Source organism: Colobus angolensis, unplaced genomic scaffold, assembly GCF_000951035.1.
Source record: "Colobus angolensis palliatus isolate OR3802 unplaced genomic scaffold, Cang.pa_1.0 Scaffold51, whole genome shotgun sequence".
NCBI classification, from domain to species: Eukaryota; Metazoa; Chordata; class Mammalia; order Primates; family Cercopithecidae; genus Colobus; species Colobus angolensis.
This window is the reverse complement of record NW_012118599.1, coordinates 7,262,913-7,275,975: the sequence shown is the minus strand read 5'-3', so window position 1 is coordinate 7,275,975 and position 13,063 is coordinate 7,262,913. Positions and strand designations below refer to the sequence as shown.

Genomic DNA, 13,063 nt, shown 5'->3' with positions numbered 1-13,063 from the left:
ACCTCATGTTCTCACTCATAGGTGGGAATTGAACAATGAGATCACTTGGACTCGGGAAGGGGAACATCACACACCAGGACCTATTATGGGGAGGGGGGAGGGGGCAGGGATGGCATTGGGAGTTATACCTGATGTAAATGACAAGTTGATGGGTGCTGACGAGTTGATGAGTGCAGCATACCAACATGGCACAAGTATACATATATAACAAACCTGCACATTGTGCACATGTACCCTAGAACTTAAAGTTCAAAAAAAAAATAAAGATGGGCTCATTTTTGAGCACCTAAAATTATCTTATGGGCAGCTGAGCAGGGCTGCATATAGCTTATTTCTCAACTGCATTACCGTTCCAAAGCTAAGAAGATCCCCTGGTGTTATTGTTCAGTAGCTAAAGTAACTATACAGAATGGAGACCTAGATCTCCAGCTGCTCACTCCACTCTTCTGCAAAACTGAGAGTTTTGATTCATTTCTCCTGATGGTCAGAACTTGGAATCTGAAAACTTCAGAACTTGGAATCTGAAAACTTAAAGATATAAACCTTAAAAATTAATGAGTTAAAAACAGTGTAATAGTCCACAACTCACTGCCATGTGTAACCCAGTGCAAACAAGGAAATCTAGATGACTTAATTTACTTTCATCAGGGTACATAACAATCCCTGTTTTACTATTGTGTTTTTTTTTTTAGTCCAAAGGCGGGTCATATAGACACACACTTACTTGGAAGTCTCCTCTCAAGTGGGTTGCTCTCTGTCATATCACAATAGCTTGAAAAAGTTCTGGCATTTTGTGCAGCCTCTTCACTCCAACTCTGTAGTGGAAAGAAAAAAAAAAACAAGCACATGTTCCAATTAATATTTTCATAAGATTCTAATTTATTTGCCCAAAAGTTTGTTCAAATATGATAATCCAAGGAATACAACTAAGATGTGATAAATCTTATGTATTGAATAAATGATGGCTGTGATTAGAAGCAAGTACACAGTCACATTTACATCTAAAATCATGAATAACAAAAATGAAAGCTAACTCCACATGCCAGAATCTGTCAGCAATTTTGTGTGTATCTTCTCTCACTTTAACCTCATAGCAACTCTACAAAAGAGATAATATTATATCCATTTGTAAATAAGGTAACTAAGGCACAGAGATGTTAAGTAACTTTTAGGGGGTCACACTATAAATAATTGACAAAATAATAATTTGAATCCACTTTGGATGGCTTTAGAGTATGCGTTCTTGAATCTCAGTGTGCATCAACTATGCTGAGTTGAAGCATTTGATCAGGTATGAGTAAGTAACAGCTATTCTCCCAATGCAGAAAGGGAGAAATTCTGCATCTGTAGGTATCACACTCTGTGGTAAACGATCTCCCTAACATTCTTCTATCATTGTGGTGTATATGAAACTGCCCAATTTTTACAAAGAACTGAGCCCATGAACATTTGTCTTATCTGAGTTCCTTTGTCAGGAAACCCACCATCAGGCCCCCCAGGTGGTAGCAGGGAACTGAGGCTTTCCTGATCACCGCACCTGGGCAAGGAGACACAGCTACTGCCTGTTGACCAGCTCCTCTTTCTTGTCCCTCCTGTTTTCCGTCCCTCCTATATAAACCTGTAACTTTGGTTGGTTAGGGAGACGGAAGGATTTGACAGGCTGACATCACCCACAACAAAGTCTTTCTTCTCAGGCAATGGGCAATATTCATCTTGTGACTGGCTTTCTGTGCTGCAAGCAACTATACCTTGGCTGAACCCCTGGAGTTCAACAGCATATACATCCATTTAAAAGAATACCCTTATGTGTGCATATAACACATTGCCAACAGAAGGTGTAGAGTCTGTTTTTACTATAAGTTTTTATGTAAATCATTCAGCTACTCTTTAGACTGTTTGGAGGACATTCATTTTCAGTATCGTCCTGAGCATGTAAAGTTTAATTATTATAAGTATTTGCTGCCATCTTGTGGTCAACTTTTTGAATTACCCTTGGAGTTGAATTTACTAAACCATGAGACCAATTAAATAACTCATTAGCTTAGCACTGGGTAAAACCATGGTTTTGCAGGTTTTGATCGTTTCAAGCAAAAAAAAAAAAAAAAAAAATTATTTTAGTTATGGCTATGTCTAACTGATGAGCGGAAATGACACAACACATCTACCAGTGTATAGGCTCTCTGGGATGGGGGAATAATATCATGGCATTCACTAGCAAAGAAAACTTACGGGAATTGGAACTTATCTGGTTAAAATATAGCAGAATGTTTGCACTTTGAAGAAGCTGTATAGGACATTACCTCTGATTAACGTTGGTGAGATACTCCTTTTTTGCGACATATTCACAATTAAAATTGAAGTTTGTATTTATGATCGTACCAAAGCTCTGAATTCCAGCTGTAATAAGTGACTCTACTCTGGTTCTAATATTGTGTTCAGAAACCATTTTTTTTAACAAAATCCCTGCCTGGTAATTGTGGTTAACGCTTCAGTCCTACTGTTCCTTAAATTTGCTGTTGCTACTTCTAATCCTATACATGTCCTATGCATTGTTTGTGGAGCAGCTGAACCCTCATATTTCTTTTGAAATATTTCTCAGTTTTACTGGTACACTTACTTTTATCATCTTGTTGACATTTCATACCTTTGTACCTTAGCACTTGAATGTATGTATTCTTATATTGTTTCCAGTTTTTCTTCTGTATTTGCCTTTCATCTCCAATCTCCAATCAGAGGCTATATTTTTCACTTTTCTTTAACCTTGTTTGTACTTCCTAGGTAAACTTATTTGCTCATCTGGCAACCAAGGAATTTGGACTCTACTTCTCCAGCTCCTTGGATCTGGCCCACTTGCATTTTAATCTGGGCCCCAGTTCTTAAGATTTTGAATAAGCTCCTCAATTTTCCTTAGGTTCAGTGTCATAATATGTAAAATGAAGAAAATTGTATTGGAAGAATGAAATGAGATAATGTAACAAGGTATTCAAAAAATGCCTGTAAATAATAAACACAACGTGTATGTTTGCTACAACACCATGCAGGAATGCCTATGAAAGCTATTGATTTTTATCTTTAGTTCAAATACTTCTTTGGATTTTAAAGTGATTAAGAGATAAATCTGAAAATCATTTATGTATTTCCTTGTTTCATCCTCTTCATTATTTGTAAGAGAAAGGTGTTCCTTAGAATCACCCTCCACAGCCTACACTATTTCTAACCCTTGTTGCTATAGGCTGGTCCAGGGTTCAAGGAAGCAGGCTGAGGGTGCTCATGAAACTGAGTGATGCTGCTGGATAACAAATGTGAGAGTAATCACCTAAACACCTGAGACTTCCCTAAATATTTCTTGTAGCAGAGCATAGCAGGTTTATAATGAAAGAATTTCTCTTCCTCTTTATGGGATGCAATGAAGCTGGTGGATAAATTTGCCAATATTTATTTAACTGGCCACATCAACTAACTAGATATCTGGACATTTTAACTCTAGGAAGAGTGTCTTAGCCTCTGGACTACCGCCCAATGAAGACAGCTATGAAATGCACGGATAACTTGTTAATCAATATTTGTCCTATATACTGGTAGCATCAGCATCAGCTGGGAGCTTGTGGTGGTCTCCAGGTCAGACCTCCTGAATCAGAATATCAGAGAGTGGGGCCCAAGAAAGTGTGCTTTACTAAGTTCTTCAGGTAATTCTTGAGTACATTAAAGGCTGAGAAGCACTGTCTTAAGAGTTCTGAGGAATGAAGCGAGGCTGGCTGAGCTCTGTCCTTGACTAACCATATAATCATCAGAAAGTTACTTACCTTCTCTGGGTCTCTGTTTCTTCTGCTACGTAAAATATTTGTTGTGAAGATAAAACTTTTAGCACTTTGAAAGTGCGTAGAACTTGACAAAAACTCAGTAAACACCACTACTATTATTGCCATCATGGTTGTTGCTATTGTTCGGTCTTACCATCTTCAGCATGTTGCTGGCTGGTGGAACTACTCCTCTTCTGAGGGCGTTGTGTATATTAACGATCTCTTGTTGTACATTTGGCAAGTCAGTGACGAGCTTATTAAATTGGTCTTTAGCTGATTTCTTCTGTTACCAGAAAAATATTAATTAGTGTTACTTCTTTTAAGTGGAATTTGTCACATATATTTTGCAGACCTATCGGCAATGCAAATTTATAGTTTCTATTAAACAGTGATTTATAGCATTTTTGAATTTATAGTGTCTCATTATATTGGATTCTGTTTCTCCAGTACTAGTTTTGAGGATTTCTGAACATCAGGATGACATTACATTAGTCTTCAGAATAATGCACTGGTTATCCTGTGATTAGGGTTTTTCCAGGTTCATACTTTGGACCATGATGAAGCACTTTTTATTGGGCAGTAAGATCCACAAAGGAAGATATCTTCAAAGCACGCCTGTTACTTACTTCTCTGGCTTATTCTCCACACCTCCCACCCTGCAACAACTGTACTCTCTGCTTCCCAAATAAACTACTTCCACTTGAACCCTTGTTTAGTGGTGTGTGTCTGGGAGAACCCAAACTAAGAAATTCATTACTGAGGACAAAGCCACAAGTGCTATCAACACAAATTCTGTGTCTTCTTCCTGTTCATATGAGAAAATATCAATGCTCTCAAGTGTATGTGTGAGAGAGTATAACATAGAATTCAAATTCAGCCTACAATCTTGAATTTGTGACTGTTCTTTTCATTTATTTATTTTTTATTCTGAAACTCACTAAGAAGAAAAATACATGACCAAAGTATTTAGTTTAGTATTAATCACTATAAAGAGCATTATTGTGTGTGTGTGTGTGTGTGTGAGATATCACATGTACTTCATACCTTTTTAAAAAAATGTGGCAGAACTAATGTACTATAATGTGAGGGGTGTCTGTTGCTTCCTTAGTACCACATGACCATCAGCACAATTTATGAATGGGCAAGATCTAGCACCATAACTTACACAAATAAAGAAGTATTCACTGTCATTTATATCAACAGTTTAGGGTATGGAGAGAAAACTTAAATGTGGAATTCAGAAGACTCCTCTAGAGACTGTCTCTATGGACATATTCACATGGTGTTATTTTTTTCTCACATTGCAAGTCACTCTGATTTGGACTAGAGGAAAGGCTGAGGACCCACATGGTTCCACATACTATTTCCAGATTACAACTCTCCTTGCTCCTCTGAAAACCTTTGCGGTATGGGAACTCATGACATTTGCCTCTCACACCTCATTCTTGAACATTTATTTAACATCTTATCATGGTTTTTTTTTTCCTACTTCCTCTCTTTCCTGGAAATTGTGTTTCCTGAAACGAATTCATCTTTTCCACTCAGATTTCTGAAGTCAACTCAAAGGACTTTAATGTCCACATGGATGAATCCAACCCTTTGATGTCTCAGGCCCTTAAAATCTTCCTCCTCTAGACTTCTCCTTCAATCCTGTTTATCCTCACTTTAATGGTCACCAACTGTATCTCACTACATCCCAAAACATCATACCTCTCAAATCACCTGGTCAAGCATTTCCCTGCCTGATCAGAATTTCCTGTTCTTGCCACAATCAGACATTCTGACTGTTCTTCAACATAATTGAGCCTGCTAAATCATTCTTCATTTTCCCTACTAGCCCTCTCTTGTCTTTCCTTTCATCTCTATCTGTGTTCTCTATTTTCACAACTCTCCTTTTGCAATATTTAATCTTTTGTGTGCACACCATCATCTAGAAATGCCTACCTAAAACACCCCAACTTTGGATGAGACTGACAATTCTCCTGCCTGCTCCATCAGCTGAGCATTGCCAGAAAAATGTCTCAAAAAACAACACAACACATGTCTGCATGACCCCAAATCAGTAAGATTGACCTCAAACAGTTCCTTAATTCTGCTAATCAATTCTAATGAATTGTTTGATTAACTCACTCTGTCACTCTCCACATTATTGTAGAACTTTTGCACTCTCCTCTATTCACAACTACCTTCTCTCAACAGATTGTGAAACATCCTTCTTCCCTCAGTAAAGAGAAGCAATCAGAGGGCAGCTGCTTCAACTGTCTTACCCAGTCTGTCAATCTACCTGTATCTGTCCCCTTTCTTTCCTCTTCTTCTGTGGTACAAGTGAATGGGTAATTCTTTCTAATCTTTCTAAGGCTCAACTCTCCAACAGTGTTATTTAGTCCATTCTCTTCTACCTTTACCCCAAAATCTTACATTATTTTTCATTTTGTTTGCTGTCAGCCACTCTTTTTTTTCTTGGCCCTTCCCAGTCCGGTTTATTTATGATTATGCAGCTTATATCTTTTTTTGAGAAGAAGTCTTGCTCTGTTGCTTGGAGTGGAGTGCAGTAGCATGATCTTGGTTCACTGCAGCCTCTACCTCCCAGGCTCAAGCGATTCTCCTGCCTCAGCCTCCCAAGTAGCTAGGATTATAGGCCTGCACCACCATGCCTGGCTACATGCTGCTTATATCTTAAAATAAATAAACAAGCAAACATCTCTTCGTTTACCTCACTTTCCCATTCAACTATTGTTCTCTGTCTCTGCTCTCTTTCCCTATCTATATTCTGGAAAATATTGCCAACTCTGGCTGTCTACAATTGCCCAAGTAATAGAGCCTTGCATTTACCTCCCCCCATTTTTTCAATAATATGTTCTCTATCCTAGGTGATCCACCTCCCCTGCTGCTTAGGCATTAGGCAATGTCTGGAGAAATTTGAGGTTGTCATATGGGCATGATAAGGGGAGACAAGATTGCCATCTTATGAATAGAGGGCAAGGATGCTGCTGCTAAATTCCTACAAGGCCCAGGACAGCCCTACAACAAATAATTATCTCATACAAAATGGTAATGAGGTTTAAGTTGGGAAACGCTTCCATTAAAAATACTCCTATTAAGGACTCTGACAAGCTCAATTTGCATATGCAATATTGTTTTAATGACTTTATTCTACTTTGTTTATTGGCAGCTGACTCCTCTCACTAAGCTTTCAGTGTAGAAATAGTCTTTCCTTTGGTGTGAGGAACAAAATACTCTATTTTTCTCTTTCCTTTCAGACTTCTCTGTTTCTTTCACCTGGACTGATTGTGGCTACTGTCTAGCTTTCTACTGGCCTTCCTGAATCCACTAATGCTTTACTACATCTATATTCTCTGTTCCACTCCTTAATCCATTCTTTCCTAATCCAGTCTCCAGTCATCATTCAGAGCAAAAATTTTAAAACATAGACACAATGGAGTCACTTTACTGTTAAAAGTCTTCAACAGTTTACCATTCATAGAAAGAGAAACTAAAATCTTTAACAAGGCCTTTGAATATTCTGTTTATTCTCAGCCTCTATCTAGGATATGTGCCCTTATCTCTGCTGTAGTCACAGTAATTTTTTTTTTTTTTTTAGTTATCTGAATGTGCCAGTTTCCTTCCTGCCAGAGAATATTTGCCCATGCCTGTACCTTTGATAGTACACCTTGTTAGCTTGCAAGGTCAACTTATTCTTCAGATCCCAGGTATACCATGTGCTCAGAGAAGTCTCTAATTAACTCAGAGAAGATTCAGCCTTCCTGTTACCTGATCACAACTCTCTATAGTTTTCCTTAAGAAAACTATTTGTGTAACATCTACCAGATTGTCGTGGAAAACTACCTATATAAAAAGTAAAAACAATTTCTGTTAAATTAGATGCTTAATATCCCAGCAAACACTTCTACTTGTGGAAGTTTAAAATACAATTCAGGTCTGGTGGTTAGTCCATTTGATTTCTACCTGGAATCTGAAAAAAAGAAAGCATAATACTCTTTTTGATGGCAAATTGGAACACATTATTTACTTTAACTGGGACTCATGTTTAAAGTTTATGTAATAAATTTGTGTTGGGGGCTTAATTTATCTTCTCGTTTAAATTTAAAATTCTTAAGCCTTTATTTTATGACCAAACTGTCTACAAAGTGTATGAAAATATTCTAATAGTTCTCTGTTATAAAGCTTAAACATATTGTTTTATCAATGCCTTCTACTTTTTCTTTTGTATTCTTGGTCAAAAGCGGATTGGGTATGGTTTCCCTTGGATGGGTGGAGTTCTACTTATCTACTCTTTGCTCTGGACTTTTAACTAGCGATGCTAATTTCATCTTTCACATGACAATCTGGGTTAGGCTGTTTCCCAGAACTTGGCCTAAGTGGTCTAGACAGCCTAGTACTAGGTCTTGATGGCAAATATATGTTTCTGACTGTTTGCCCTTTTCCCGTTCCTCTGGAATGGTGGCTACACTTCAGATTAGCTTTTTCTTTATTATGAAGCACGAAGATCACCCTTCCACACTGGGGAAGTAAAATGGTCAGAGAATCAGAGGGAAGGAAGAAGTCTTATTTAGGACTCTAATTCAGGACACTAATCCCAACTTACTGGAGGATTACTGGGCATTAAACAGAAGCTCCACCTAGTCTCTCTTTGGGGAAGAGGAGTGAGTAATAGGATCCAAATACCAAACCAACACCCTAATAGCCTACTGCATATGGATTTTCTTTCCACAATAAAACTAAGTGCCTTTTATTTCTTACTTCTCTACCTGGCCTATGAAAATATAAAAACTACTCATTTTCTATACCAAGGTTATTTACTTCAGTTTGTCATAAAATTTTGGGTAAATTGAAATATATATTATTTTCTTTATATCATTGAAGTTATTTAAAGGTGACTACTATTGGCTGATCATAGAATATTATGTCATTGGGTGTTCTACTTCTGTTTTGTGACTGTTAAAGTTATTGTTTTTAATTATTAGTGAGATTAAGGTAGCCTACGGAATTCAAACTGCCAATCAGCTCCTCATGTCGCTCTTTGTGCTGTTGGCACCTTTCCATTTTACATTTAATTTTGATGCTTTAAATTATTGTTATAGTAAAAAATTATATACCTCATCTGCATTCTCAGCTTTTTTCCTATATTATCCAGAGAGACCACAGTGAAATAGATATGGACCCATGGAGCTAACTGATTAAGTATAATTTCAGGCACTGCCATGTCCTAGTCCTCAGATATTGGCCATATGACTCAACTTCCCTATTCTTTGGTTCTCTCCTTTATAAAATGGTATTAAGATGAATACTTGCCTAACAGGGCTATTGTGAAAACAAAGTGAATAATGGGTGTAGCAGTCTCACAACAGTGCCTCTGATGTGAATTCTGTTAAAGTGTTAGCTCTTATCTTTATTTAGAAAGTAATTATGAAACCCAACCCTCACATACTTTCATGGACAACATAGGCAGTAAGCAAGTAGCAGCAACCAAAAACAAGAGGTGTTTAATTTCCATCCCTGAAAAGAAAAATAACATAATTTTAGATTATTCTCAATTCATGGGATAACATCTTATAATAAACCTTATTTAAACCACTTTTACATGTGTTTGCAATATTTTCCCTAAAAGAAACCTTTAGGATCCAAACAAGGTTTAATGTGTTAGTCACTAGGACCCAGATAGGAAGGCAGGACTGTTGTTTGAAGGATAGTAGACTCTCAAAAATATAAATTGTTTTAATCCCTGGACCTTTGAATATGTTATATTGTGTGACATAAGGGAATTAAGGTGGCAGATGGAATTCAAACTGCTAAATAGCTAACATTAAAGTAGGGAGATTTTCCTGGAATATCTGGGTGGACCCAATGTAATCACAAGGGTATTTAATGTTGAAGAGGAAGTCAAAAGAGTCAATGTCAGTGATGAGCATGAGACAGACTTGACCAGTCATGCTGAATTTGAAGACAGAGGAAGATACTGCAAGCTAAAGAATATGGATAGCCTCTGGAAGTAGGAAAAGGTAAGGAAACAGATTCTCCCCATAGAGTTTCCCTGTTGACATCCTGATTTTAGCCCAGGAACACCTATCTGAATTTCTGACCTCCAGAACAGTAGGATAATAAACCTATATTTATTTTAGAACATTCAATTTATGATAACTTGTTATAGTAGCAAGAGGAAACTAATGTAAGAAACAGAAAGATTATATTTAAACTCTCCATCAGCTACAAAGAAGAGGAGTAATTTGGTACTACTAATTTATGTAAGTGACTTAGAGATATTCCATAATATCTGATCACCTTGCTAAGCACGGTTGTGATTATGAGTCAAACAAATCAGAGCTAATGTACCCTCTCCTTTCTTTTTAGTTAATATAGCTAGTTAACTCTAGGATATTAATAAGTATAGATTATTGAATTTGATTGGCACCTTCTTTTCACCATCTGCGAAGTTTATTTCTGAATTAATCCTGCTGTGTGAGAAGCAAAAAAGGCTAACAGTTTGGTCCTCATTTTACAAAAGCAAGCACTTTTAAAGAACAAGTTGCCAGATTTGTGCAGAATAATACAGGGCAGACAATTACTCGTGCTTTTCCCCCCAATGATGTAGTTTACCACTGCTCTCATGCTTCCCGTGCTGACTGCTAGACATGCTCAATATGAAAGAGAACTCTCTAAATCAATTCTTTCAGAGAACATACACATGTAAACAATCTCACCTTTATCATTGTTTTTTGTCTATTTCCTTGCCTTTCTCTCTCCCTCCAAATGTTCACATAGCCTCACATTTCAAGATTTATCGTAATATGGTGACACAGATGATGAAAATCCCTTTTTCTTACTAATCCTCAAAAAATCTAGTAAAGCAGACGGTATTAACCCTGAGGTAACTGAAAAAAAAAGGTGAAATAAAAGGGAGATTCTGAGGGGAGGGACTTCAAGAGAGATAGCTGACTAAGCATCTGGCACTTGCCTTCTCCACAAAGAAGAACAAAAATAAGGAGTAGATAATTAAACTCCAAATAGACCATCTAGTATTCAACAGTTAAGTGACATGAAACACCTAAAGCAAGGAAGGAGAGAAAAACAAGGCAGTTTGCTCAGTTGAGATTGTCTGGGAGCCTGGAAAAACTCCTTAATGTATGGAAAGGGTAAGAGAGTGACCCCCACTAATGCACATTTTCATCATGGACTTCTGCATCCTAGCCATTGGGATGCCTCTAGACCCTCACAGACCCCTCCTCCCAGAGGCTACCAAAGAGTTGCCTGGAGACTGCCCAAAGGCACAGTTCGAGAGGAGAGTTCACGGTGGGTCCCATGGGTTTCACACACCCTTGAGTGCTAGGCAGCTACAGAAGGGTCCTTTATTGAGATCCTACTCCCAACCAGGCTGCATTCTGCACAGGGTCCCAACAGTCCTTGCGTATCCACATCTCTGGAGCCACATTGACATTTCCCACCTTAAGTGTCTGCTGCACCTAGCTGCTGCTGCCAGAGATGATATATTTAACAAGTGCTGAAAGAAAAAAAAAAAAAGAAAGAAACTTCCACCTATGGATACTATAACCAAGAAAGTTGTCCTTCATAAATGAAAGATTAAAAAAAAGTATATTCCAGACAAGTAAAATCTAAGGGAATTTGCTACCATTAGACTGGCCCTACTGGTAATGCTTAAAGGAGTCCTACACATGGAAGTAAAAAGATGTCTACCATCATTTAAGCACACAAAAGTATTAAACCTACTGGTAGAGCAAACACAAATAAGGAAGAGAGAAAACTCAAATGTTATCACTACGTAAAACCAGCTGACCACAATGATAAACAATAAGATAAAAAGGAAACAAAAAACATACAAAACAACCAGAAATTAACTAACAAAATGACATATCAATGATAACATTGAACATAAATGGATTAAATTTTACACTTAAAAAATATTGAGTGGCTAAATGGATTAAAATATAACCCAACTATATTCTATCTATAAGAAACTCATCTCACCTATAAAGACAGATATAGAATGAAAGTAAAGGGATATCAAAAAATATTCCACACAAATGGAAACCAAAACCAAGCAGAAATAGCTATAGTTATATAAGATAAAACAGACTTTAAGTTCAAAAGAGCAAAAGCAGACAAAGAATGTCATTATGTAATGAAAAAAGGAATCAATTCAGCAAGAAAAAGTAGCAATTCTAAATGTATGCACCCAACAATGGAGCACCCAGATATATAAAGCAAATATTATTATATCTAAGGGGAGAGATAAACTCCAATACGATAATAGTGGGGACTCCAACACCTCACTGTCAACGTTAGACAGCTCATATAGATAGAAATTAACAAATAAACATTGGATTTAAAATGTATATTAAACCAAAGAAACCTAACAGACATTTATATAACATTTTATCCACCAGCTACAAAGTGCACATTCCTCTCATCAGCACATGAAACATTCTCTAGGATGGACCATATGTTAGAAAACAAAACAAGTCTCAACAAATTTTTAAACATTGAAATGATGTCAAGTATCTTCTCTTACTACAGTGAAATAAAACTAGAAATCAATAACAAGAAGAACTTTGGAAACTGTAAAAAATGTGGAAATTAAACAGCAGACTCCTGAATGACCATTGGGTCAAGGAAGGAATTAAGGAGTAAATCAAACATTTTTTTAAACAAACAAAAATGGAAATACAGCATACCAAAACCTATGGGGATACAGCAAAAGCAGTGCTAAAAGGCAAATTTATAGTGACAAACAACTACCTCAAACAAAAGAAAGATTTTAAATAAACACTCTAACAAAGCACCTCAAGAATGAAAAAAAAAAAAAAAGGACAAATCAAACCCAAAACTGGTAGACGAAATCACAAAGTTTAGAGCAGAACTGGACAAAATAGAGACTTAAAAAAATAATACAAAGGATTAAAAAAGTTGACTTTTTGAAAATGTAAACAAGACTGATAAACCAGTAGGCCAAGTAACCAAGATAAAAAAGAAGAGACCCAAATAAATAAAATCAGAAAAAAAGAAGATATTACAATTGTCACTAGAGAAATACAGAAGACCACAAGACAATCATGGATAACTGTATACTAACAACTGAAAATTTTAGAGAAAAATGAATGAATTCCTAGAGACATACAACCTACCAAGATTGAACCAGAAAGAAATAGAAACCAAAGCTGACCAATAATGAGTAATGACATTGAATTGTAAGAAAAACTCTACCAATAAGAAAAGTCCAGGATCAGATG

At 36.8% G+C, this 13,063-nt stretch overlaps 1 protein-coding gene across 3 annotated transcripts in view; it reads right to left on the bottom strand.

Moving 5' to 3' along the window:
• Positions 1–13,063, bottom strand: part of CRISP1 (cysteine-rich secretory protein 1) — a 43,645-nt gene that overhangs the window by 16,380 nt on the left and 14,202 nt on the right. For all 3 annotated transcript variants that reach the window (XM_011960251.1, XM_011960252.1, XM_011960250.1), the window contains exons 2-4: positions 9,250–9,317; positions 3,955–4,083; positions 725–815 (exon numbers count right to left, since the gene is read on the bottom strand). In XM_011960251.1, coding sequence (XP_011815641.1) covers positions 725–815; positions 3,955–4,083; positions 9,250–9,315 — 286 coding nt within the window. In that variant the 5' untranslated portion in view covers positions 9,316–9,317. The remainder of the gene's footprint in view (positions 1–724; positions 816–3,954; positions 4,084–9,249; positions 9,318–13,063) is intronic.